The 27,831-nt window shown below is 50.8% G+C and overlaps 1 protein-coding gene across 2 annotated transcripts in view; it reads right to left on the bottom strand.

Annotated features, from left to right (window-relative positions):
* Nucleotides 1-27,831, bottom strand: part of RASSF5 (Ras association domain family member 5) — a 72,187-nt gene that overhangs the window by 24,705 nt on the left and 19,651 nt on the right. The window contains exon 2 of one of the 2 annotated variants that reach the window (XM_027082835.1): nt 19,632-19,753. In XM_027082835.1, coding sequence (XP_026938636.1) covers nt 19,632-19,753 — 122 coding nt within the window. Of the gene's footprint in view, nt 1-4,523; nt 4,977-19,631; nt 19,754-27,831 lie in introns of those variants that run through there. The other variant, XM_027082836.1, reaches the window with a different exon arrangement.

Here is a 27,831-nt window from a genome sequence, read left to right as displayed (position 1 = left end):
TGATCTTACAGGGTTTACCATCTTCACGGAGAAAAGGAACACTGGGAAGGGCCAGAGAAGCAACGAGAAGTAAATTCCACAGGAGGGGAATACAGGTTCCAGCCCCAAAGGGAGGCTATCGCGTGGCTGCGCTAGCGTGAAGCATCTTTCGAGGTGAGTCTCGAGCTCGGCAGGCTTCTGAGAAAGCACAGAGAAAAGCAGTTATATGGTCCAACGGTTCTGAAGATTTAATTTTTATTGCTCAAATTTGGAACCTACTTATTTTTAGTATTCTTTTCTCTCATGCCAAGAAGGTCAGGGGCAGGTGCTGAGCCCGAGACCTGGGTGTTCCTGCTGCTGGCAGAGAGATGGGGATTTCCCTGACGGGTCCCAGGGCTGTCAGGCTTGGATGACGTCCCTGGAGCCACAGAGGCCCAAGAAGAGATGGGGCAAGTGCAGGGACGGAACCAGGAGTGGCTTCGGACAGTGACCTCTGAGACACCCCCCCACACACCTTCCTCTTTGTGTCTTCCTTGAATTTTTCAAGAATCAATGGTGTCAGTGTAGACCAGGGAGGGCCTGGGTATGGGGGGTGGGGTGGGGGGTGGCATAGGAAAGTATTCCAGCTGTGCTTAAGTATAATATTTAACCACAGATGGAGCCAAACTTGCACCTCCATATCCACAAAGAAAACACGCATGATGAAGATACAGCAAGCAGTGTTCTAGGATAGACACGAAGAAGAACTTGTAAAGTTGTAAGATTCAGGGACTGATGAGAGGGACCCCTGCTAGTGTCAAGTGTAGAGTGAATGTTTCTTGGGCCGCTGTGCCTGAGGAACGGAGGGACGGTGAGGGCCTTATGCAGTGGAGGGATGTAAGGACTCAGCAGCTCTTTCCTAGCCCGAGGTTGTTTGGGTCTTTCCATTTTGTAGAAGGCTCTGAGAGGACAAGGACTGCAGTTCACCCCTGTCACACACGGAGTGAAGAAGACCGAGAAGAGCTCTTAACAAGGTTTCTAAGAGGGGGCTAGTCCTGGCGCCGCCCAGCCCGGTATTTGGCCTGGTGAAGTCCTCGCGCCTCTCTGGCCTCAGCCTCTCCATCTGTACAGTGAGGTGCCAGATCCGGGTCCTTCCAGCTCTGACGTGCTGCAAGCAGCGGGCTTTCTGTGTCCCCAGAGCGTTCACCCCGATGCTCTGGATGGCTCCTGGGGTCCCGCAGCCCGTGGAACATGCAGAGAGAGCTCAGAGTGCCCGTGTCCCTGCTCAGGGGGACTAAACTGCCACCCTCTGCAGGCATTTGGGGAACCGATGGGAGTGGAAGTTGGCCTCACTTCCAGAGTCAGATCCCAGACAGGAACAAAGGAGCAGCTGGCAGGGATGCCCAGAGGTCCCAGTCACCAGACCCACACATCACCAAAACCTGCCCTTTGTGGGACTAAAACAGAAAAACCTCTGGGCTGGGAGATGAGAGATGTAGGTTCTAACCCTGGGTCCGTCATGAACTTTCTGTGTGACCTCGAATGACCCCCCCACCCCGACCCAACTCCAGTGTCTTGGACTGAGTGACCGTGTGTGCACTTTCCTGAGAGCAGCTTGGGCTGCATCTCTGAGCACACAGGTTGGGCTTCCCCCAAGCCACCAAGAGCCCCATTTGGACACGTGACCCCGGGTGAGCAATCTAATCGTGCCCAGCAGCCAAGGGGGAAGTCCCCGGAGGGCCCCACCTCAGCCCCCTGAAGCGAAGACTGAAAACTGGGTCTCTCTGCCCCTCTCAGAGAAGGCCCTAGGCCCCAGGAAGCAGCTGTTTTCTGAAAGGAGAGAACAAGCTGGGGCCCAGGGCCTAGGCCCACTTCCTCTGCTGCTGCCTCTCTTCAGGGCCTCCTCTCTGTGAATGAGGACCCTTCCCCACCCTCCCACATCCTGCCCAAGGGGCTGGTGAGAGGCCTCCTGGGCTCCTCGGAGGCCAGGCCAGGGAAGGCTCCTAGAACAGCAGGAGGCTCCCCGCAGCTCTGCGCCAGCCAGGGGCGCGCAGGCAGCAGATACAGGTTGTTCTGACAAGGCTAATTATAGAAGCCGGCTTGGCCTTTCCTGAATGCGGCCCTCAGTCTCTCGGCGACTGGGAAGCACATAAACGCCTTTCCTTGGAGACAGGAAGGAGAAATTCTCCTAGGAGCTCATATGCGATCTCTCTTTGGGTAGGAAAAAAGCAATGTTAGGGGTCAGAATGGGGTCAGGAGATGGCAGATCTCTCTGAAACCCTTTCCAGAAGTGGCTGCAAGGGAGAAGAGAGAGCTAAAATGTTATTAAAGGCGGGAAAACACCCAGACGGACCAGAGACTGAAATATGTGGATGAAGCTCGCCAGCTCCTGAGTCAGCCACACGCACCCCGTCACAGCCGGGGGCCGCCCCAGTGCGTGCTCTCCGATGAGAGGCAGCCCTGCACCCCCGGAGAAGGCTGTGCGCATGGCAAGTCTGGTGCTGAGAAAAACAGTCCCCGACAGCAGTTCTGAACCTCCGTCAAGACTCTTCTCACACTGCAGCCAGGCAGAGGCCGGGGATAAGAGGGGCCATGGCCACCTCTCTGTCCTTTGAAGCATTTATCCTTATCACCCTGTGTGGGGTTCAACAAAACCCGTTTCTTAGAAGGGATTCTCACCCTCTGAGGGCTTATAGACTTGGGCAAAATGAGGTAGGGGGCTATGCAGAGGCCTCAAGACATGCAATGAATTCAAGAACCAGACAAAGTAGAGTTGATGTGTGTGCCAAACCGAAGGTGTATCTTCAGGAGTGATGCTTGCAGGGGGATCTGGGGGGACAGTGAAGAGAGGAGGCTCTCTGGACCAAGGAACAAGTCACCTCTCCCACTGCCACCCCACCCCAGCATATCTTATTGACAAATATCTCTGTTTCTCCCAAGAAATATCTGAAACAGATACCTTTTTCATTTGCCAACCGAAAGAAACCTCAGCTTTGCAGTGCCCCTTCCTCTACCCAATCATGCAAAAAACCCAGCTTCTGGGACCCAGGGCTTACAGCCTGGCGGGCAGTGAGGGCAGCAGCTAAACTTTGTTCTAAAAAACAGGAACCATTTCCTTCCCAGGCAGCAGCAAAACTCTCTAGAGCAATGGTTCTCAACCTCAGTTGCATCTCAGAAGTACCTGGGGAGCTTTTCAAAATCTCCATGCCCAGGCTTCACTCCAGACCAAGGAAATCAGACTCCCCTGCTGTGGGACCCAAGTATCCACATTTTCTAAGGCTCTGCAGGTAATTCCAGTGTGCAGCTAAGGTGCAGAACCACTGGTCTAAATAAAGACCCCAGAGAGCTGGAGTGCCCTTATGTGTATGTGTATGCGTGGGGGTGGGGTGGGAGGGGGTCTTCACAATGAGGCAGGAACTCCAAGAGAGAGCTGGACACCTCACTCTGCAGCCATGCTTTCTGCATGAGGCCTCCTTACCCCAGCCCCCAGTCCTTGAGAACAAGTGCAGCTTCTCGAAGGGGTGCCCCAGAACACAGGTGCTGGTTCCAGAGCCTGTTTTAGTTGATCCTTCAAACACTAAAATCAAAACCTCTCTTCTGATTCTTGGGCGTCCTCTCGCAATTGAAAAGTCCAGGGCATTTATTTGAAGGTCAGACCCCAGCCAATGCGGGCCCTACGGGCAACATGAATTATTAACCACGGAGGCCCCAGAGTCAGGCCTGGGGAAGTTTTTGGTTAGTTCTACTCAGTGTGGGACTGCTAAATTAATGATGAGCCTGCACACACCTGTGAAAGTTAACCGCTCACTTCATTCTACAAACAGGCCCTTTTAGGCAAGGACCTGGCCTGGAGCCCTCTCAGCTAAATAACAAAACAAATAAATAAACGGAGCTCTACCACCACTCCCACCAAGTATGTGGCAGATACGCAGCCGCACTGGGAGGGCGAGGCCAGGGGACTCAGGCAAGCTGGGTGTCTAGCACATACAGCCCCATTAGGGAACACATGCAAACTCCTTTAGGCTATCCCCAACTAACCCAGGAAGTCAAAATGGTAGTAGGACAGTGACCTAGGAGGGAAGTTTTAGTTTGCTTCTAAAAACACCCTAGACTTCTGCAAAGTTGCGGGACTGTGTTTTAAGATGGTTTCTGGCCATTTGCAATACGGAAGTCTCAACCTGTTAATGATTATCTTAATGAGGGACTGGGTGCCACCCATTTGCCATCGAGAGATTCAAAGCTCGCATTTGGGGGAAGGTCACCCTCCCAGGCACAGGTGAGCATGTCCCCGAACCACCAGCCAAGCGCTGTCCCCAAATCCTAGAGAGCCATTTTGAAAAGGTCCAGGGACAAGAAATGCCGAAAGGAGCATTTGCCGGTGGCCCCCAAAGGGCTCCAGATCCAACCCGTGGTCTCCTCGGCCAACAAGTTCAAGAGGGTGCGCAGGGCAACTGCCCACCCACGCCCGTAAGACATGACTGCCTGTTTGCCAGGTGCAAGATTTCCCTTCTAGACCACAGAGGTTATTTCCCCACAATGAAAGTCTCTCGTATTATTAAGTTTACCTTCCAAGGATGTTTGCTCTGCACATTCCTGAAAAAGGTGGTCTTGGCAGTGAAGAAGCAATCCTCCAGTTCCTCCTCCAGGCTGCAGTACCCACTGCTCATGCTGCTGTCCACTGTCATCTAGCCCGGAGCTCCGGCCGGAGGCAGCGGGCGCATCTGATGGGGCCAGGCTCTCGGGATGCGGCGGAGGGAGGTGGGGATCCCTCCCCAGGCGGCCGCGGCGTGAGCTTCTAGCCCCGCCGGGGAGCGAGTCCGTTATCGGGCCGGGCAGACCCGGAGCCGGCTGCCTCGGTTTTTTACACTGGGGCCCGAGTGGCTCGGGCGGCGGGGTAACCTGTTCCCCAGCGGCTGCCAGCACGGGGGTCGGACCTGGACCCCGCTGCGCTCACCTCGCTCTCCAACTCACTAGTCATCTGCGGTTTCAGCCCCTCCTCGCCGGCTCCCCCCTCCGCCCCGTGCGCCGAGCGCCAACTCGACACCTCCCCCGCCTCCCGCGCCTTTCCTGCCCCTCTCTCTCACTGCACGCAGAGGAGTTCGGAAGCCACTTCCTCTCGCAAGGTTCCTCAAAGCCGCTGGCTGTCGCGGCGCCCCTCCCCCTCCTCCCGCCCCAGGCCTGCGCCTCCCCACCCTGCCCCTGGACCACTTTGGCAAGTGGACCTAGGGCATCACGAGTCAGATTAGGGATGCAGGGCAGGAACAGACTAGGATGGACCCGAGGGAGAAAATTCCCTCTCTCCTTTCTTCATCCTTCTGGAAGCAGCTCATTCTCATCGCCCAGGATGGCTCAGGTTCAGAAGTAGCACGTGCTCTAAGGTCGACAGTGTCCCTCCTCCCTTCCCCCCATCCATGCCGCACCTCAACCCTCTCATTCCCCATTCACTGGGTGAAGGAACCAGGTCAATCAGAGTGGTTAGAGAAGTGACTGCATTAGAAGAAAATCAATATTGGGCCTGTCTGGAGAAGCAGCAATATTTTAACTCGGAAATGCCAGAAGAAACGGCAGGGGCCCCCCAAAGCATATGCAAATCATATGCAAAGTTATGGCAAACTGCAGAGCAAGCAGGCCCTTCCACCCACACAGGGAACTTGGCCTTCAGGAAGCCTCAGGTTGATAAAGGAGCCTGCAGACACCACCCAGGTTATTGGTCCATCTTCCTGGTGGTCTGCCAACAGGGGTCTTTGCTAGATCTTGTAATTCCCATCAAGGACAGCTCCATTACATTTCTCCATCAGACTGGATGAAGGAACACCTCCCTTGACGGGCTGAATCCTTCAGATCCTTCATCCACAGTAGTTACAGCCTGTGCCTGGTGATTTACATGCAGTCTGTCACTTAACTTTCCCAACAGCCTTGAGATAGACACGCGTAGGACGCGTGTTCCTACGCGTGTTCTGGGACTCAGAACCAGGTGTGTGCAATTCTAGGGCCTGTGCTTCTAGCCACTGTGATGTACAGTCTCTCAGCAGGGATGGCGCTGATTTGGTGTGCGTGCTGACATCTTTCAACAGAGTGGGGCTTGGAGTCTCAGGAAAAAAAACAAGCCTTCAGAGCCTGGCAATGCCAGGGGCACCATGCTTGTGGAGTCTGATGGCCTGGGGACCCCAGAGGGACCCTGGGAGCAGCCCAGAGAGTGGCTGACAGGGGTTATCAGGACTTTCTCCAAGTCTGTGTCTCCTGTAGTTCTGAAACAATCCAGTCCTGGGGCACAAGCGGGGTGGAGGGCTAGACTCACCCCCAGACTGCAAGCTGCCAACTCCATTTTAAGCTCTGGCTACTTTTGTGAGGAACCCTCTTCCTCCCCCATCTTAGTCAAATCTGTCAGCTCTCAGGATGGTTTCAAACTGCAGCCCAATTTGGCTCCATCCTCCCACACAGTCTTTTTTTCCAGAAGCCAGTGAGTGCCTGGCAGGCACGAACACGAGCTAGCTGAGAGCCAGCGCCCCAGCCCGCTGACCAGCCTCAGGTCCGGAGAACGGTCAATACTGGTAGCTAGGAGATACCTTGGCAGGGAGATAAGTGGAGGTAAACGGCTGAGGGTGGGGGCTGAGGTGAGCTACAGGGTGTTTCCAGGGAAGAACTCACATTACTGGGGTTGGAAGTAGGTTTTGGCTTTGTCTAGAGCAATCTTTTCTTCAAATGAATATTTTAAAGGCTGGTTTTCTTTCGGGGGGGGTACCCCAGAAACTGTGGTCCAGGCAAAGGTTTTGGCCTCAGCAGCACCCCAAGGCCAATGCCAGAATGATGAATGCTGCGGGGGGGGGGGGGACCTGCGTGACCCTTGGGCCATCAGTAACAGCCTACCTGCTTTGTTCAGCCAGGGAAGGAACGCACGTTTCTTTATAAAAGGACCTCCTTGCTCACTGGGAATCCAATATTTAAAAAAAAAGCAGGTCCCAGATTCTCTGGCCACACTGTGTCCTTAGAGCCACACAGTGACCTCTGCAGAGCAGCTCCAGTGCCACACATTTTAAATGTACAATCTTAAAATACAGCTAATAACAAGCGTTTTGAGCCGCAAGCCAAAGCACCCCAGGAGTCAGCGCGAGTCTCTCCTGTGAGCAGCACACTAGATGCCAGACCTACTTAAGGAAAGGTCTAAGTGGCACTGCATTCTTTTAGGGTGCCGCTCCCTGCCAGTCCAAATATTATGAGAATTGACATCTGAATAGAGCTTTTCAAAGCCCTTTTACCTCATCACTTAGGTTGCTCTACAACCTTGAGAGCAGATTCTACCCCCATTTTACAGATGAGGAAACTGAGGGAAGCAGCCTGTTCCATCACAGCTCATTACATACTCTCAAAGCCTAGTGAGTGTCTCTGTCTCTACCCCCACTCCACCTGTCGTGAGTCTAGGCTTGGAAGGAAGCCACGTGTAAGACACCAGCAAAAGGGAGACTGTGCTGGTGAGGACCCTGGGATGCTTCTGAACCCGGCAAAGATCACATATGATACAATAAGTTGGCCAGCCTCCAGGAGGAAAAATCCAGATAGAAGCTCCACAGTCCCAAAAGGAGGAAGACTGGATTCTTTTCAGTGTCCAGTGACTCTGTCTGTACCTCTTCCCCATGAATAATCAGCAGTAGTGGTAACCTGACCAGGGAAGGACGGAAGGTGGCAGAAGAGCCTGGGCAACAGCCTTTCAAGGCTCTGGAAGTGAACGCACAAGGACAGGAACTGGCTGTTCTTGTCCCTGGTCCCAGGAAGAGGAGTCTTGACCTGAAGATGCAGCATCCGGAGCCGCAAAGCCATGGCATCATGGTTGCGGGGTGGGTTTCAGAAAGCCCCACTGAAATGGTAGATGGGCGACTTCGCTGTCTCAGAGCGTCAGATGATGAAAGACATTATTTTAAGCTGTCTTCCTCTCTCAAATGCCATCCTGACACGTAGCCAGATCCCCTTGTTAAATCCACCCTGTGGGTCTGTGTTCCAGAAAAGCTGTGGTACAAAAATGGAAGCCGGGAGCTGGTATTCTAGGCCCAGCTCCAACTCCAGCTTGCTGTGGGATCGTGAGCAACTTTGGACCTCAGGTCTCCTCATCTGAGCAACCGAGGAGTCCAGATATCAGATTGGGGGCTTCATGACCGACCCACATATTCAGAGGCTGAAAATGGGGTGAGGGGCCCACCCTTCCCCGAAAGCTGTTTTGAAATCATCATTAGCCGCCTTGTGCAGGCGCTGTCCCAGTAACTTTATGTGCTTCATTTCTTTTAATCCCTACAGCATACCCACGAGGAAGCTACAGTTATTATCTCTGTTTTACAGAATGGAAGAGGAGGTTCTGGCAGGTTAAGTAACTTGCACATAGTCAGACATGCTAGCTCATGGTGGAGCTGAATCAGCCCGGCTGGTCTGACTCCAGACCCCAAGCTGCAGAAGGCTCTGCAGAGTATGAAGCATCTATCCTGGCTGCTCTCAGAACAGCCATACTGCCTGAAATCGCAGTCCGACACAAACAAGTCAGGAGCTACTTTCTCAGTCTTCCTACGACCCTGTCTTCCCTTTGGCTCATTGGGGGTTTCCAGAGTTCAGCCATTGACTGTTTTCTCCACCCCCCTCCATGTGCCCGTGCTCTCTCTGGAAGCTTAGTCTCACCTAGGCCAATGGTATCAACTGTACTTTATACACACATGTCTCATAATTCTCTCTCTTCCAGATAGCTCCAGATGAATACCTGTAGCAGCTCTCTGGGTACCCAACTCTCCCCACTAGAGCCTCACTCTCAACAGGTCCAAATTGAGCTGACATTCCCTGCCTCGCCCTCCACCTGCTCCCCCTCCTTTAGAATTTCCTATCTTTTTTTTTTTTTTTTTTTTGCGGTACGCGGGCCTCTCACTGTTGTGGCCTCTCCCGTTGCGGAGCACAGGCTCCGGACGCGCAGGCTCAGCGGCCACGGCTCACGGGCCCAGCCGCTCCGCGGCACGTGGGATCTTCCCGGACCAGGGCACGAACCCGTGTCCCCTGCATCAGCAGGCGGACTCTCAACCACTCAACCACTGCGCCACCAGGGAAGCCCTATAATTTCCTATCTTGATGAGTGCCATCAACATAGATTATTGCAAAGCCTTCCCGTAGTTTCCCTTGTTCCCATCTCTGCCTCCTCCAAACTCCTCATTGCCTTGTTGCCAAAGTTACCCTCCTAGACCAAGATCTGATCAGTGTTGTTCTATCATAAAACCTTTCCATTCAGATGTCAACTAATAATTATTGAATAAGTACTGAGTTTCACGACCTAGTATCAAGCTTATTCATTTATTCAACAAATAATTACTAAGCACCTTCTACATGGCAGGCACTAGACTGGATGTTCTGAAGAAGACATAGTTCCTGCCTTCTCATAACGGCCAGTGTAGTGGAACGACGTGAAATTAGACATTATATTGGAGTTACCGAGCTCTCACACACTTCATTCTCTCTCTTAATCCTTACAACCCCGCAAGAACGTATTTTACAGATGAGTAAGCTGAGGCTCAGGGTGGCTCATTTTGCCCAAAGTCAAAGAGCTAATAAATGGTGGAATCAGATTTCAAACCCAGGGCCTTCTGTGTCTGACAATTTTTCATCACAGTTGTCCCTCCTCCAGTGACACCCCAGTGCCTACAACGATATCCTGAACTCCAGAGTGGGTCCTTCAAGGTCTTTCACAGCATGTGCCCAGCCAACAGGTCATACCCATCTCCAGCCACAATCACGCATCCCTCCTTACAGCCGCGCACATTTGATTCACGTTCCCAGCAGCCGCCCTGCCCTCTTGTGGTCTCGCTGTTTCCTCTGCCTGTCAAAATCCTCCTGTGTCCTCCCACTTCCTGACACACGTTCACCAACCACGACCACACCTCCCCCACCTTGCCTCTCAGAAGCAGCCTTTTTCAGATGTCCTCTCTGGGGCGAATCTTAAGAATGCCACCCTCCATCCTGAGAGCAGCATTTGACAGCATTAAACCGCTGTGCACAGCACAGAGCTCAATTTCCCCCCAGGTGACTTCTTGTTGTAAGAGGTACATGGCTGCACACGACTTAGGCTGACTCACAGGAGAGTCACTTTCTCGGGGCTTCTAGCCCACTCCACACTTCTCTCACTTGGCTGCAAGGCTGACAGCTTCGATAAAGCCCTGACACTTACAAACACCGAAGGCAGTTAAGTCAGCCCATACCAAGAAGCAGAAGTCCTGAAGAGCTCATGCTGGGTCTGAGTCAGGCACCGGGAGTCTGCCATCTAATTGCCCTCCTTTAGGGAAACTAGAGCATCATAAAAGATGTTTCTGATCAACAACCCCATCCCTCACGTGGCCCTCTTCAGTCCTCCAGTAGCCAGGGCAATGTGGTCACAGGCGTGAGACATGTGAATAACTCTTGCACTACTACACATAGAAAGAGAGTCTTGTTGCCTCCTTAGAGCCTCAGGACAACCTGGCCAGCCAGAGGTCATCTCAGACACCTACTGATGCTAGGACAGAAGGAGTGGGTGGGGCTGTGAGGAGCATGGAGAAATGTCTCCAGTGCTTAAGGATTTCTCGAGAAATAAGTACTAGAGCTCTGTCCCTCCTTGGAGCCAGGATATCAAGTACCTTCTGGTGGGAAGCCGTTCCCCTCTGTCTGATCAGAATTGCGCTCCCCTGGGTTGGCCTGGGCTGCTGAGAGAGGCCTTAGGGCAGCTCCCGTTAGAAGCAGCTGTTCAGTGGAGTCGAATCACTGACAGCTTTGGCCAGCACTCCTGGCTTCTAGAAAGTGGAGGGAAATCTGTGGATGGGGGAGCAACTGTCCCAGATGTAGCCAGAGTGGAGCAAAGCAGCTGGGGACCAGCTCCTTCCTTTGGCCCCTGAGGATGGGCTGGCAAAAAATGAGATAAAATGGAATCATAAAATGTATCTGATTAATCCAAAAGAAGGAAGAAAAGAAAAAGGAAGCAAAGAACAGATTCGACAAATAGAAAACAAACAGCACGATGAGAGACTTAAAATCTCATTATATCAATAATCACATTAAATGCAAATGAGCTAAATAACCCAATTAAAGGGCAGAGATGATCCAATTGGATTAAGAAAAACAAGATTAAACTATGTGCTGTCTGTAAGAAATGCCCTTTAAATATAAAGACACAAATAGCCTAAAAGTAAAAAAATGGATAAAGAAATATCACGCTAATGGTAATCAAAAGAAAGCTGGAGTGGCTATATTAACATCAGACAAAGTAGATTTCAGAACAAAGAACATTACCGGGGATAAAGAAGGTTATTTCATAATGATAAAGTGTCAATTAATCAAGAGAATGTAATTATGTTAAATGTTTATGCACTGAATAATGGAGCTTCAAGATACAAGATAGAACTTTAAGGAGAAATTGGCAAATCCCCAATTATATTTGGGATTTCAACACCCCTCTCTCAATAATTGAAAAAACAAGCAGACAGAACACATGGTATGCCTCAACAAATGTTAGCTACTGTTGTTATCAGTCACAATTCAGTTTGATAAACCTTTATCAAGCATTTCAGAGGAGACCTGGGACCAGAATTCCCAGAGAGGTGTGCAGGTATCAATCAAGAGTGTTACTTAGGCGTCATTATCAGAATCCGTGCGCGGAGGAGAAAAGGTTGTGAATTTACAGGCACAAAGAAATGATAAATCAGACTAGAAGTGTATCATGGTGAAAGGAAGAAATGGCAAACCAGGATAGAAGGCTTTGAGTGCTAAATAGAAGACCTCTCGTAATGCTTTATTGGTTTTTGTGACTTTAAAGCATTTAGCTTAACAGTAATGATATTATTATATTGTTTTAAGATGAAAAATCTTTGCTACAATTCATAATATTAGGAGTGAAGGTAAGTAAGCTTCTTCACGCAGGCCACATGATAAGCTCAATTCTTTCTGCAGACAGCATTGACAGAGAAGGGACGCGAAAGGATTGAGTGACCCTCTCAAAGGCAAAAGGAAAAAAAAGAGCATTCCTTAGGAAGCCCCAGCCTCTCTGCAGAGATAGACCTGGTTCTCCAGGTTCTCCCCTCCCGGCTCCCTGGCTCCCCCGTGTGGTAGCTCTGGGTTTAGCCCGTGACGTTGGGAGGAGGGCCGGGGCAGGACCGGTCACAGTCGCTTCCTCCTTTGGAGGGTTCTGGAAAAGCAGAGCTCCCAGTAGGGTGACACTGGTGTGGCTGCGGAGGGAGCACAGGGCTGGAAGCCAGGAAACTCGGCTCTGCACTCCAGCTGAGTCACTGCTCAGTGGCTGCAGGGGCTGAGGGAGGGGATTCCAGCGGGGGCCCTGCTAAGGAATGACAGCGGTGGGCTAGGGGTGGAGGTGGGGTGCATAGGCAGAAAGGCAGCAGCGACCTGACCTGTGGGGCTGAAACACCAGCAGGCCGGGCTGACCCACCCTGGAAGCCGTCTGTCCCTGTGGTGAATGGGGACAGGGTCTTGAGTCTTTTTATCAACAGAGTAGAGCAATAACTCAGGCCGCAGAAGAGGGGATAATCATTAAGTCTTGTAGCAACAAGTACCCGCCAAACCACAAAGCTGTCGTGTCCTGGCTTTATATCCAGGAGAGTAATCCATCTTTCTGGTATTGTGGAGAGTAGGCAGAGCCAGACCATGAAGGGTTTTGTGTGCTAATCCAGATTTAGACTGATTTTGAGGGTAATAGGAAGCTGCTGAGGGTTTCCATCACAGGGTGACACGATTAAAAATAATCCAGTAAGGCTGTTGGAAGCACCAGAGTCGGCCTTGGAATGTCACCCGGTGATACGGACATGCTTTCACATACATCTTCTCACCGCAGCCACACAACCAGCATTTCTCAGAGGAGAAACCTGAGGCTCAGAGAAACTAAGAGGCTTGTTCCCAGTCACATGCCAAGATCGTCATCTACACAAACTGAATTAGAGCCTAGCTCTCCTGTCACTCAGGCCAGGGTTCTTTCTTTTCTTTAAGAAAATATGTATTGCCTTTTAGAAATGTTACACTAGAAACACGTGACAGCATCTGGTTATTCAAACAGCCCCGAAGCAAACAGCAAAAGTCGAGAGTTCTCTCATTCTACCCATCACCTCCCACCCCCTCCCAAAGTGAAATCCCTTCGAACAGTTGTCTGGGCGCCCTCCAGGCCCTCACTCTGCATTTAGACACACACGCATACACACATACACACATATGTACACAGTACAAATGGGCTTGTCCTGCATGTACCACTGGGTGACTTGTCTCTGTTGGCACTATTCCTTGTCAATTCATACAGATCCATCCCTCCTTTGTAAAGCACCTTGGCCTTAGTGCTGGTGGCTGGAACTTCCGTCCCGGCCCCCCCCGTGGCTCTCACCACTGCTCACGGTGCCCCTTAGGAAGGGGCTGGACCCAGTGCCCTGGTAGTCAGGGCACCAGATGACCAGAGCGCAGCCTCTGTAGGCAGCATTTCCCACTGAGGGCACCTGAAAAGATTTTAGAACGATGCCTGGCTCCATAACTATGTGTGGAAGGAATCTGAGACAGTCCTTAGGCATACTGTGTTTTTAATTTTGAGATTAAATATTAATTTAATGTGTGTCAGGAAAAAAATCTTAAGTACATCAATGGTGATTGAAGGATTTAAAATTTTTCCTTTAACACAGTTTAAGTTTACTCAAATAAATCTATGTAAAGAGAAATATTAAGTAAATAGTAGCATAGGTGGCATATTGATATGGCCAGAATCTCAAGTGTGGAAAGTGCCCAAGTGAGGTTTGGGAACTGCTGGGGGAGGGGCTGGACTTGGCAGGTGGGGACCTGGGAGCCTGGTTTCTAAATGCTGCTCCTGGGTTCTGGAGGGCCAGGAGGAGGGGATGGAATCGGGGCCTGATGGATATAAGATTCATTCCCTGGCTGCAAGTGAGCTGAGTGGAAGTTAGAGTGCTTACGTTTTGGTCTTGTCATCTGTGCATTCCATGTACCAAGAAAAGTGGCACCAAAGCCCTGGGGAACAGAGCTGCCAGGACCCCCCTGGTCTGCAGTGGGTTATGATGAACATCAACAGCTGTGGGCAAGGGCTTCCTCTCTTGGGATCTGCTTCCCCAAAGGCAAGGAAAGGACTGAACCAAACCAGCAGAGGTCTCACTTCATCCCCAGGGCCCTGGGGAGCTACTGGGAGTTTTTTTCATCACAGGGGTGACAGGATAAGAGCACCTTTAGGACCACCTGAAGTATAACATCTTTGGAGCATGCCCCCAAATAAAAGAACTGCAGCTCTTTTGTGATCTTTAGCCAATGGCAACCATGTCCTCTAGGAAACAGGCTTAAACTGGAGAAGGGATCTGGGGGAGACTTGAAGGGGATTTGCCTGGTCAGCATGGGTGCCCAAGAGAAAAACCAGACATCACAGACCTCTGAGATCTCCAAGCAGAGACTGACAAAAACATAGGCAACTTCCATCCACTCTTCCTCTGTTTCTCCACCTGAGAGAGACACGCACGAACCACACACCTTGTGAGTGCAGCTGGGGCTCTGAGCCCATCCCTGCCTCCTCACACCCCCTCCCCTTCCTCCCTCCGCACCTCTGTCTGGCATGGCAGAGAGAAGACAGACAGAACCTTGGGATTACTGCTTTTCAAAGGTTGAGGCCAAACACTTATCTACAGGATGATCTCAACTGTGTTCTGAAAAATGTATGAACGTACAGGAAGAAAATATAAAAATGTTAACTAACAGCGGTTCCTTCTGGATGGAGGAAGATCAATGACTTTCTTTTTCTTCAAGAACAAAGCGGAGAGACCTCCTAACAGCCATGTGCCTCCAAACTAGTGGAGCTCTGACCAGGGCCCGGGCCACAACGAATGCCCCCCCACTCCGAAAACGGCACTCGCACACTTGGTTAGCTCAGACCAGGTGACGAGGTCAAGGTGAACGAAAGCTCTATCCGGGTACGCAACAGAAAATCGAGCCAAGGCAGAAATCAGCACAAACAAGCTTTTTAGAAGAAGGCGAGTTAGCCTGGAGCAGGGCCCAGGTTTTATTGACAGAAGGCTAGGTCCTGTCCCAGCTGTGCCTGAAGCATGCAGCCAGGCCTGTCCAAGGCAAACACTGCAGCCCAACCCAGCCGGCCCGGGAGCAAACCCCATTCCAGGCTGGCTGCCGGTGGGCGTGCTGCTCTGCTGGACCCACGAGGGACTCCTGGCTTCTTCTACGTGTCTTCTATATTTCAGTGGTGGTTCTGCTCTAGACACAGCCCTGAGTTAGCTTGCCAGAAAATTCCAAGGTTGACTCATCTCTCCAGCAGAGGGAAGGGAGTCACTCTGCTTCCAAATACTCAGATCTGGAAACACCTGTTCACTGTTGAAATTCTGGGAATGAGACACGGCATGCAGCAAACCCCAGGCCCTGCTCTGGGGCCTTCCCGCCCACCCCCGTGAGAGCTGGCCGAGCCACTCTAGGGCAGGGTTGCTCAACCTCCGCACTGCTCCCATTTAGGGCCGGATGAATCTTTGTTGCGGGGCTGTGGCTCTTCTGTGCAATGGAGGCCGTTTAGCAGCATCCCCGGCCTCTGCCCACTAGGTGCCAGTAGCCTCCTCCAAGCTGTGACAGCCAAAACTGTCTCCAGTAACTGCCAGATGTCCCACCTGGTGGAGGGGGGCAAGATCACCCCCTCCCATTTGAGACCTGCTGCTCTAGAGGAAGAAACAGAGACCCAAAGGAGAAATGCAGGATGGAGTGGGGTGAGCGGGCTCTGGGATGGGGGATGGGTAGGCTCGAGGGGAACAGAAAGAAGAGAGACTTGGACGTTCCCAATTGGAAAGAAAATTGGGAAAATAAAGAGTCGTTTAAATGAGATTTTTGGTAAATGTTGTTATGTGGTGTGCTATGTAACTTCCCTCCTCCATCTTCTAAAGAAAACCTTCAGCAAAAATCTGCATCATTCACCAGGGCTTTGGGGGTCAGATTTGTCTCCTTTCCTTTTCTCACCCTGGACAGGGCAAGGCCCTCCCAAGAGGTCTGGTTACATTCAGACTACGTTATAAACAGTTCCAGTTCCAAAGTGTGTGGAGGACGTACATAAGTTTTTTCTCATACTAAATAAATGAGTTACTTTATTCTGTTTACGGGTGGAGCATTCCTCCACGATGAACGAAGTTGATCCAAATTTATTACTTGTCCTTTTTTTTTTTTTTTTTTTTGCGGTACGCGGGCCCCTCACTGTTGTGGCGTCTCCCGTTGTGGAGCCCAGGCTCCGGACGCACAGGCTCAGCGGCCATGGCTCACGGGCCCAGCCGCTCCGCGGCATGTGGGATCTTCCCAGACCGGGGCACGAACCCGTGTCCCCTGCATCGGCAGGCGGACTCTCAACCACTGCGCCACCAGGGAAGCCCCTTGTCCTTTTTTTTTTTTTTTAAATCTTTTGGCTGCGCCGCTCGGCATGTGGGGTCTCACTTCCCTGACCAGGGATCGAACCCACACCCCCTGCGTTGGCAGCGTGGAGTCTTAACCACTGGACCGCTAGGGAAGTCCTATCTTGTGGGCAAACCCCAATCGGCAGTACCCCAAATGACACAGCATCCTTAACCAGGGATAGGTCTATCTCAAGTGCATTTGCGAGACCCGCAATACTAGTATGCTCCTCTATGGAAACAAATAGAGAGTTTCAAAACAATCACCTTGCACTCGATTCATTACAAAACCTGCAAGAGGAGGAACTACTGTATAACTGTCAACAGATATGAGCACATCCAGATAAATAAATCCTGTGTTATATAAACTATGTACTACATTGTAATCTGGTGATCCAGAGAGTTGAGGGCCTGCATCAATGATCTTATCAAGAGCACATTTCTCAGGCAAACTGCATATCTTTATGCCATCTTCTGTGATATAGCCAGCCTACACCACTCAGCATGCCTCTGGCAATTTCCACTGGCTCTACTGGTAAAAGATCATGGGCCATTTTCCTTGTGAAAAAAATTTTTGATGATCTACACGGGTTCATCAGATCAATGTACTGGTTTCTTCCTATGCCAAGGAGCCTTAGGCAGGCAGCAGCAGTAAAACCGGGCAATGAATCCTAACTTTTCTCACTGTTCATAACGTCATCCATGATCCCAGGATAATATGGTGCTATCCTCAGGCCTTTACCATATCTGATAAATGGCAAGGGTACAGCATGAGATGTTCTCGACTGCACAGCTCCCCATAGTACTTGGGTTCATTTTGACATGTTTAAGTATTTCTATATTGTAACTGACTGCGAACAGTGTACAGGACAACCTGCTTCTCATATTCTCTCTGTGAATTTCCAAGACTCTGCCTCACGTTGACGGGCAGCTTACTCCAGGGGTAGTTGTGCCGGATGTGGAACTCCACGGCTATGTGCGTGATGCTGGGAGCCGGGGCAGGCAGCAGCGGCCGGGCCCGAGGCTGGAACGATGCCTCCCGCCTGCCCGCTCTCACGCTGCGGATGGCCCAGGCCGCCCCACGGCCGGGGTGTCTGAGGGCTCAGCGAGGCCTGGGCCACGGGGCGCGGGAGCAGTGGAGAGGGGCGGCTCCAAGTTTCTTTCGGATGTACAGAATTTAAAAAATATATTTTTTAGAATGAATTCAATATCATTCTTATAAAAATACACATCATATTTGCTTTCTAGTACTACTTTCCCAGTGGGAGAAAAAGGCCTGGGGAACAGCAGGGAGGCCGGTAGCACCCATGGGTGGACCAGGTGACTGAACATTGTTGAGCATGTACATCATGGTCAGAAAAAGCGTGTGGATGGCTAGTCTGGGGACTTGGGACTGGACCCCGATTCCCCAGGCCCACTTGTATTCTCTTGAGGAAATAACCAGTCATTCAGCATCTGTGTTGTCTCTCACAGCACCCAGGGCTTTTCTCTCACAAACATGGGGTTTAATTAAAGTCTTGCTCCCCTACTTTACTGCATCACTAAGTCCCTGGCATTCCCGGGCCTGGCACATGCTCTACATTCAAAACATATTTGTTAAATAAATAAATGGATGATGTCCTTACAGTAAGGATGGACACTCCTTACTTCCTTAACCAGCAACATCTGACCAATACATTAAGGCTTACAGCAAATGTCACCTCCTCTGGGAAGTATTCCCTGATTTCTCCCAACAGAAACAATTGCACCGTATACTCAAAATGCTTCATTCGTACTTTTATTGAAACATGAATCACACTATATACTATTTGGTTGTATTCTGCCTCCCCTGGCAGAATGTAAGCTCTCTGAGGACCAGAACTATGATGTAGCATTTATTATCCCCACTCTTACCAGTGCTTGGCACATAGTAGCTAATTAATGTTTCATCGATGCAAGAATTAAAAACAACGCTCTCCTGTCTCCCTCCCAAATCCTCAACATCAAAGGTCAGACACGCCCTAGTTCAAGTGGCTTGGCAAAGCCCAGAACCAAGAGCTGCTTTGGGCATTAACTTCCTGGTCCTTTGACACAGGGAAAGAACATTTGCACAGACCCTCTGAAGTTGATCTGGTCTGGCTGGCTGACTGGCAGGCAGGATGATGTTCTGAGAAGCCTCAGTCCCAGCATCCCCACTGCCCCAGGGCTACGAGGCCTCAGAGGATCCTCAGGAGCTTTCTCTGGGACCCCCACCGCTACCCCTACCCATACCCACACCTATGGCTGGAGCCCTAGGCCAAAGCAGGCTCTGTGCTTGGGGTGGACTACAGGGCACTTCTCAATAGTGACAGACTTCCCTGTGTCACCGATTCTGTTCCATCCCCCCAGCCACCTGGAAGAGGGTGTGTGATATTGTGTTTTTTTAATAAGAAATATAGATTTGGTCTCTGTCTCCTTTCCTGGCACAGAGCTCCTAAAACCCTTGGAACTTCCTAAGTGAGGACAGCAACAAAGGTGTTTCTTGTTATGTTAATGAGGTGATTTTGGAGGCCACCTAAGGATGCAGGCTTGTTGCCAGGGGAACCAACCAAGTGTTAGAGGATTGGAACTTTTAGTCCCACCCCCTGACCTCTGGGGAGGGGAGAGGGGCTGGAGGATGAATCAGTCACCGCTGGCCAATGATTTAATCAATCATGTCTGTGTCATGAAGCCTCTATAAAAACCCAAAAAGTTGGGGCTTGGAGAGCTTCTGGGTCGGCGAACACGTGGAGGTGCAGGGAGCGTGGCGCCTGGAGAGGGCATGGAAGCTGTGTCCCTCCCACACACCTTGCCCTCTGCATCTCTTCCATCTGGCGGTTCCTAAGTCAGATCCTTTTATAATAAACTGATCATCCGGTAGGTAAAATGTTTGAGTTCTGTGAGCTGCTCTAGCAAATTAATTGAACCCAAGGAGGGAGTTGTAGAAGGTGACAACACGGCCTTGCCATTGGTATCTGAAGCGGTGGTGGGGAGGCGCACAGACAGTGCCAGAATTGAGGTGAACTGAAGGACACCCAGTGGGTGTCAGATGATCGCTTTGGTGGTGTGGGGCCCTCGCCCCCCACATCAGAATCGGGGGCAGAATCAGAGTGTGTGCTGTGGACCCCATCCAGCCAGAAGGGGACCTCAACAGCCAGTGTATGTGGAACACTCACGCCACCTCCCGCTCACCAGAGCTCCTGGGAGGGACAGGGGAGCCCGGGACACCTCAGAGGCTGTTCCCAGCCCGGTCCTTGAGCCCTTGCTGCCTACCTGGCTGAAGGTCGAAGTGAGGGTGCTTTCTGGAGAGGGTCTGTCCCGGGAGGGGCCTTCCCGCTGACTGCAGTCCAGCTGGATCAGGCTGCGGCACTCCGGGTGGCAGGTGAATTTACAGTCTGGAGGGAGAGAACCATAGGGGGATTAGGGGCCAGATAGGAGGCCCAGAGAAATACCCTGGAAGATGGCGTGTATCTCCTGGAGGGAAGAGCACGCAGCAGGGAAGCGGAGGGGGGAGATCACCGTGAGAACGTCACCCGCTCTCTGCGCCACCATGAATGGTGAAGGTGAACAGGTGCTTTACAGTTTGCAAACTATTTGCGCCTCTGTTATTGTGCGTGACCCTGCAACCATTATTACTGCCACTTTACAGACAGGAAACTGGGGCCTTAGGGACATTGGTGATTTTCTAAGGGCAGATCATCTGGCTTCTGGCTGGCTCTCTTTCTACTAATTTACGTTAATCACCAGGGGTCACGGATCGTTGGGGAAGGACTTAACTTTTCTGGGCCTTGTTTTGCAGTCTGTAAAATATAGGTACTAAGTGCCCTGCCTAGTGCACAAGGACGTTTATAGTTAAAGGGAGAACAGGTCTTAATAAATTAAAGGTGCTTCCAGGGACAAAAGCATTATTATCAACAGGAAGGGCTGTCACCTGTCTCTGACCCTGCCCCATCTAGAAATGTGGGGCGGCTTCTCTAACCCAGCTGACGTAGCTTACAGACAACATCCAAAACTAGGTGCTTCGGGGAAAAGTACACGTTTATTTCCTAGACAATGTTCACCTCCACGGAAGTAAGACTTAACGACCAGAGTTGCAAAGAGTCTGGGGGACTACCTCGCAGATGGGGAAGCTGAGGCTCAGAGAGGTAAAGCTAGGTGCCCAACGACACACAGCTCAGTGGCAGAGCCAAGGCTGCGAGCAGTCTCCAGCTTCCTCAGGGCTCTCTCTGGAGCCTCCTTGGCAGAAGGGAGGTGAAGTTGAAGGGGGCAGGAGGCAGAGAGGCTGGGGCAGACAAGGGGAGGGGCGTGTGTATGGAGGATGGGAGTGAAGAAAAGGTGGACATCAAGAGAAATCAACATAAGCCCATCAGCAGGCAACATGCTCAGATTTGAGGTTGGTTCTCACAGAAGCTGCTGGGCCCGCCAGGGTCACCTGTCCCGGAGGTGCCACAGCTCAGCCGGAAGGCCCAGCTGAGGGAGGCTGCCGGAGTCTCCATGAGAAGGTTGCTCAATTGTGATGCCAGGTGCATGGGGATGCGGCAGGGGACACGACAGCCTGGACTTGTTTGTATAACCTGGGGACGAGGGGACAACTTTTGGCTGATAAGGGCTGAGCCTCCTGACACTCTTTTCCTTCCTTTTAACAAGTTCCAAAACCTCGGCACGTTGGGACTATCTTCTTAAAGCTGTGAAGCGCACTCCGTCCTGGGGCGGCGGTAGGGGTGGGTCTCCTCTTCTCCCCACGCTCTCGGGGAGTTTTGGAAAGAGACCCCCACTCTCCCCAGCTGCGCCCTTCCCTTACATCCCCAAAGATGAGCACCTGGACCACACTCCTTGTACAGGTTTTGCCATTAATGCCTGCAGGGGAGTACCCAGCAAATGTGGGGACATCAAGAGATTCCAGAAGCCTGCAACCTTCTGACTCAGTGGTCTGAAGTCCTGACCAGCTTTCTGGGATGGCATTTAGAAGCCCTACTGCTCACCTCCCTCGTGCCTGCAGGTGAGGCCCACGCGACATCCTCTCCTTCACACTCCACCCTCTTCTGGACATTCCCAGCTCTCCTCCGGAGGAGCTATGCTCTCACCTGGAGAGGGGATGGGTACAGCTCACTCTGGGCCACGCACCATAACCCCGCCCACGCCCACATGCATTCCTGGGCTCCCCCAGTAGGAGATCTCTGCCCGGCACGAGGACGGCCTCACCCCTGGTGGGGGTGAAGGGCACAGGTGGCGTGCAGACCGCATCTCCCCTGCCCGCAGTGCCCAGAAATGCCAGGGCTTTGATAAGGGAGCACCGAGGCCAGAGCCCACACAAAGAGGCATTGTCTGGGCTCTGCTCCTGGGACACACCTATCCAGCTCCTGGCCAAGCTCTGAGTGATGAAGAATTCTCCGGGGCTGCCAAGGAGTGGAAACTCGCCAGCTCTACCTCAAGTGAGAGCTGCCACTGGCTCCCAAAGGGGAGAGCGTCTTGAGAAAGGAAGAAGTCTTCCAGTCTCCTATTTCAACTCTGTGTGCTGCAGACACGGGCACTCTGTGTCCACCTGTGCATCTGAATCTCTCCATTTCCATCTGTCTCTCTGTGCTCTGCCTCTCGCTGACACACATGCGTGCGTGTGCACACACACACACACACAGCACCAAAACCACAGGAACATTTTTTTTTTTTTTACAGCCTCACGCTGAGCTGGACGGAGCGGGGGAACAGAAGACTCCAAGAGGAGTGGTTTGGGATTTTATAAAAAGCACATTTGAGCACCAATGAGCCTGTCCCATCACACCGTGTAATCACAGACTGTAGCAAAACCACTGAAGCACGTCTTGATATTTCCTGGCCCCTGGAAATGCTAAGCCCAGGGCTTTTAGGCCAGCAGAGATGAGGTCACAGGCCCCATCCCTTCTCCACACACAGAAGCAAGGCCCCCCCAGCCACAACCAGTAGCCTGCAGGCCTCATGTGCTCTGAGTGGGGACATTCATGAGGTTGCCAAGGCAGGGTTGTCTCCACTGGAGCCCAGTGCTTAAACCCCCACAGGCCATCTTTGCCTCAAGATAGGAGGAATGATGGAGACACAAGCACAGAGGGGCCCTTCTCAAAGAGGGAACTGTATGCCAGGGTGCAGAGAGGGCTCCTGTGCGCTACCCTCAGACCCAGGCTGTATTGGTTTCCTCGCTGCTATAACAAAGCACCACGAACTAGGCGGCTTAAAACTGAAACTGGTGGCACAGTGGTTGAGAGTCCGCCTGCCGATGCAGGGGACGCGGTTTCGTGCCCCGGTCCGGGAGGATCCCACATGCCGCGGAGCAGCTGGGCCCGTGAGCCATGGCCGCTGACCCTGCGCGTCCGGAGCCTGTGCTCCGCAACGGGAGAGGCCACAACAGTGAGAGGCCCGCGTACCGCAAAAAAAAAAAAAAAACAACACCTGGAATCATTGTCTCTCAGTTCTGGAGGCCAGAAGTCTGAAATCAAGCTGTCAGCAGGCTCACGCTCCTTCTGGAGCCTGTAGGAGGATCGTTTCTTGCCTCTTCCCAGCTTCTGTGGTTTGCTGGCAGTCTTCGGTTGTCCTCCGCTTGCAGCTGCATCACTCCCATCTCTGCTTCAGTCTCTACATGGCCTTCTCCCTGTATGCCTGTGTCTTCACATGGTCATCCTCACATGACACCAGTCATATTGAATTAGGGGACCATCCTACTCTAGTGCAACCTTTTCTTAACTAATTACATCTGCAACTACCTTGTTTCCAAGCAAGGTCACATTCTGATGTACTGGGGGTTAGAACGTTGACATATTATTTTTTTGCCAGGTGGGGGGATACAATTCAACCCATAACACAGACCCTGGGCCATATTGGGAACCCAGAGCCCTTAGTCTCGAACAGATGTGGGTTTCTCATGGACACCATCTCCAGAGGTCAGCAGCAGACTGGCAGAGGAAGGAGGCCAGGAAGTGCTGAGCTGAGGCCAGGACCACCTCCCTACTTCTACTAGCCCTGCTCCTGGCCTTCTTGGTCCCTGAAGGTCACCACCAAAGGCACCATCTCGAACAAGGGGGTCAGGACCAGAGGCCATGGCAACCTATGTCCAAAGATATAGTCTTTCTTCTACTTCAGCCCAGAGGAGGTGAATTCAGCAGATGGAACTGTGCTAGGAGATTGCTTTCCAAAATGCAAAAGCTACAAACCTCCCCTTAGTCCCCAGGGCTGCCCTAGTTAGTTCCTGCCTGACCCCAGTTGCCAAATGCACACACACACACACACACACACACACACCCACACACACACAGGCACACAAAGAGGCTAATTTTTCTGAACCAGAGGCATTCTGTTGATAAGGAACCCTTAAGGCCCTTTCACCCCAGGGTTGTATGCAAGATCCCAAGATAGTGTGGCCTCTCCACTTCACTCTCCCCCTCCTCCAGCTGAAGCCAGGATGTGGGGTGAGGATGGGGCAGGTTCCCAGGATTCAGAGCCTGGGTTACAATGAGCTCATAGGCCTCCCTTGCGGTCATTCCCAGGTCAGTGAAGAGCAGCTTCTCACCCTGCATGGCCAAAGCCACTACTGAGGCCCAAGGGGAAGCATGACAGCCTCTGAATCCAGGAGCCCTGTGTCCATGCTCTGGGTACCCCAGGCCTTCTTGGACAAGGTCAACCTCAGAACAAACTTACCACTTCCCCCGTTCCCCCTCGGGACCTGGCCTGTGCTACAGGAAAATGGAAAGAGGATGGACTTGGGAGGAAGGCCTGGCCTCCACTCACTGCTCAACCAGCTTTGTGACCTTGGGTAAGTTATTGAACTCCTCGGATCATTAATTTACTCGACTATATAGTGGGAATAATAGCCTGTTCATAGGGCTGCCATGAGGATTAAATGGGGTCCATGATGTAAAGCACTGCACAGGAGGCCTGGGACACAGAGGCCCCCAGTTAATGTTCCATCCCACCTCTCCCAACACTACTCTGACGTGTGGATTCCTTCCCGCCCCACCGAGCTCCTGGTGGGTCACCTGTAGTCTCACCAGCTCCCCCTAGCCAGCCATTTCTAAACCAAGCACACAAATAGATTTTAGTTTTAAAATAATTTTGTTCTTAGGCACTACAGAAAAATCTGAAAAAACACATAATGGAAAAGAATATGAAAAAGAATGTGTATATATATATATATATATATATATATATGTATAACTGAATCACTTTGCTGTACAGCAGAAATTAACACAATACTGTAAATCAACTATACTTCAATAAAATAAATTCTTTAAAAATTAAAAAACAGAGACTTCCCTGGTGGTCCAGTGGTTAAGACTCCACGTTCCCAATGCAGGGGACCCAGGTTCGATCCCTGGTAAGGGAACTAGATCCCACATGCCACAACTAAAGATCCCACATGCCACAACTAAAGATCCCACATGCCACAATGAAGATCCTGCATGCCACAACTAAAGATCCCGCATGCCACAATGAAGATCCTGCATGCCACAACTAAAGACCCACATGCCACAATGAAGATCCTGCATGCCACAACTAAAGATCCCACATGCCACAATGAAGATCCTGCTGCAACTAAGACTCGGAGCAGCCAAATTAATTAATTAATTAATTAAAATAAATTAAAAAACAAACAAACAAAAACCACTATCACCATCACCACACACACAAAAAAGTGCATTGGAAAATTACAATGTTACAAAAGTTTTTAAAAAGCAGGAGTTAAGGTCTTTCCGAGCAAGTCAGTGGGGACAGTCCTCAGTCTTGGGGTCCCTGCCTTGGCTCCCTTCTCAGATATTTCTTCAAGAGTCCCCCATTCTTGTGCTGGGGGGTCTCTCCACTCAAGAACAACCATGTCCACTCAGAGACCACCTAGAATGCTCTCTGTGCCTGTCTGTCCCAGGCTGGCCCGGCCCGGCTTCACCACCTGCAGCCCCACTGCACCCTGCAACCTCGACACCCCCTGCTCCCCCAGCCAGAAGCACCTCTCTCCACATGGCTCCAAGATTTCCCCTCAGACCTCAGGCCCTCTAGTGTCCTCTTCGACCACACGGCCCTCTAAGCCCCCAGGGCTGCAGCTCCTGAAGTCCACCCTTTCCCAGCCCTTTGCTCTGGGCCCTGCTCAGTGTTCAAGAGGACCAGCCACTATTAAGCATTTGGAAGGGGGTTAGTATGAATTGGTTGAGTGAATAGAGGCAGGAATGAATGGTCTTCTGCCTTTTGCTGAAGTGGAGAGACCAGAGTGTGAGTGCTGACCTACCCCTAGGCTAGTGTCCTAACTCCTGCGTGCCTCAGTTTCCTCTCTAAATGGAGTCGATGGCAGTACCTGCCTCACAGGGTTGCTAAGAGCATTAGACGAGGTAATTACGTAAATCATAACACAACACCTGATGCTAATTAAGAGATCAATAAATACTAGCTATTCATATTAACTGGCTAAAATCCTAGTCAATCTCACCAGTAGCCACAGCATCTGGCATCCTCATCCCGGAAGCCTGTCTGTGCACATCCCATCACTGCCCATTGACCTCCCTCCAGACCTCCACTGAGTCCTGATAAAAAAGGCTCTGATGCAACCTCAGACCCCCATTGAGCCCCTCTCCCCAGCCTGAGCAAGGGAGGCCCCTGGTGTCGGCTCCCTGCAGAGGTGAGGTGCCAGGTGTGCATGGAGCCTGGTGAGGGGCAACTCTCCCCCACCTCGGAGAGGCACCTTTGCCCACCTGGGATGTCTCTCCTCCCTGCCTTCCTACCCACCCCCTCCAATATTTGAACTTCTAAAATCTTGCTCTAGTTTCAGAAAAGAAAATTGTTAAACAAAATTGATAACTTCCAGTATTAAAGAGGATGTGGGTAAATGAGAAGGTTCTTGCCTTATTGGTGATACCAATTTCCTGCAGGAATTTATCCTCAGTGTGTATTTATTTGTATCTAAATACGTCTCCACTAAAAGGTTCATCACACAGTTATTTATGGCAACAAAATACTAGAAATACTGCACATCCATCTACAGGGGGCCAGCTACAATTATGGTATATTTAGCCATTATATAAGATGATGTAGATTGGTCAACTTGGAAAGATGTCCACAAGCATATTACTGAAAGAGAAAAAGGCTGTGTTTCGTGATCCTAATTATATAAAAACATACACATACTTACATATATATTATGCACAGAGAGAAATTTGGAAGGCAGGTGATATGCTTGTAATGGGATTTCAAGTGTTTTTCCTCTCTTTATAGTCTAAATTTTTATAATAAATATATATTGTTTTTTTAAAATTTATTTTTGGCTGCACTGGATCTTCATTGCTGCACGCGGACTTTCTCTAGTTGCGGCGAGCGGGGGCTACTCTTCATTGCGGTGCGCGGGCTTCTCATTGCGGTGGCTTCTCTTGTTGCGGAGCACGGGCTCTGGGCACGCATGCTTCAGTAGTCGTGGCTCATGGGCTCTAGAGCGCAGGCTCAGTGGTTGTGGCGCACGGGCTTAGTTGCTCCGCGGCATGTGGGATCTTCCCGGACCAGGGCTCGAACCCGTGTCCCCTGCATTGGCAGGTGGATTCTTACCACTGTGCTACCAGGGGAGTCCTAATAAATATTTATTCTTTATAATTTTATAATGAATATATATTCTTTACTAATATATATTTTATAATGAATATATATTCTTTTATAATGAATATATATTCTTTACTAAAGGTACAAAGAAAAATCATGAACCCACATTGTGGTGACAGCGGCTACCATTACTCACTACCTACAATGTGTTAGACAGCTTATATACATGACTTCACGTTATCAGTACTATGCCTGTATGACATGTTTCTACCCCTATTTTTTAAAAAGCAGACTTTATTTTTTAGAGCAAAACTGAGCAGAAGTATAGAGAGAGTTCCTGTATACCCTCTGCCCCTCCACCACGTGCACAGCCTCCCCCTGTACCAACATTTCCCATCAGAGTGGCGCATTTTTCTGATGAGCCTACACTGACCTGTCGCTATCGCCTGAAGTCCATCATTTACATTAGGGTTCACTCCTGGTGTTGTACATTCTATGGGTTTGGAAAAATATATAATGACATGTATCCACCATTCAGTATCACACAGCATAGTTTCACTGCCCTAAGTATCTCTGTGCTCTGTCTATTCATCCCTTTCACCCCACTAAACCCTTGGTAACCAGTGATTTTTTTACTCTCTCCATAGTTTTGTCTTTTCCAGAATGTCCAGAATGTCAGATAGTTGGAATCATACACTACGTAGCCTTTTCAGATTGGCTTCTTTCACTTAGGAATATGCATTTAAGGTAACTCCGTATCTCTTCATGACTTGAGAGCTCACTTCTTTTCAGTTCTGAATATTACTCCAGTGTCTGGGTGGACCACAGTTTATTTATGCATTCACCTAGGAAGGACATCTTGGTTGCTTCCAAGAGTTGGCGATTATGGATAAAGCTGCCGTAAACATCTGCGTGCAGGTTTTCACGTGGATGTAAG

This window comes from Aethalodelphis obliquidens, unplaced genomic scaffold (genome assembly GCF_003676395.1).
Source record: "Aethalodelphis obliquidens isolate GAN/ISIS:26980383/991018 unplaced genomic scaffold, ASM367639v1 scaffold48, whole genome shotgun sequence".
In the NCBI taxonomy this organism is placed as follows: Eukaryota; Metazoa; Chordata; class Mammalia; order Artiodactyla; family Delphinidae; genus Aethalodelphis; species Aethalodelphis obliquidens.
This window is presented reverse-complemented; position numbering and strand designations above follow the sequence as displayed.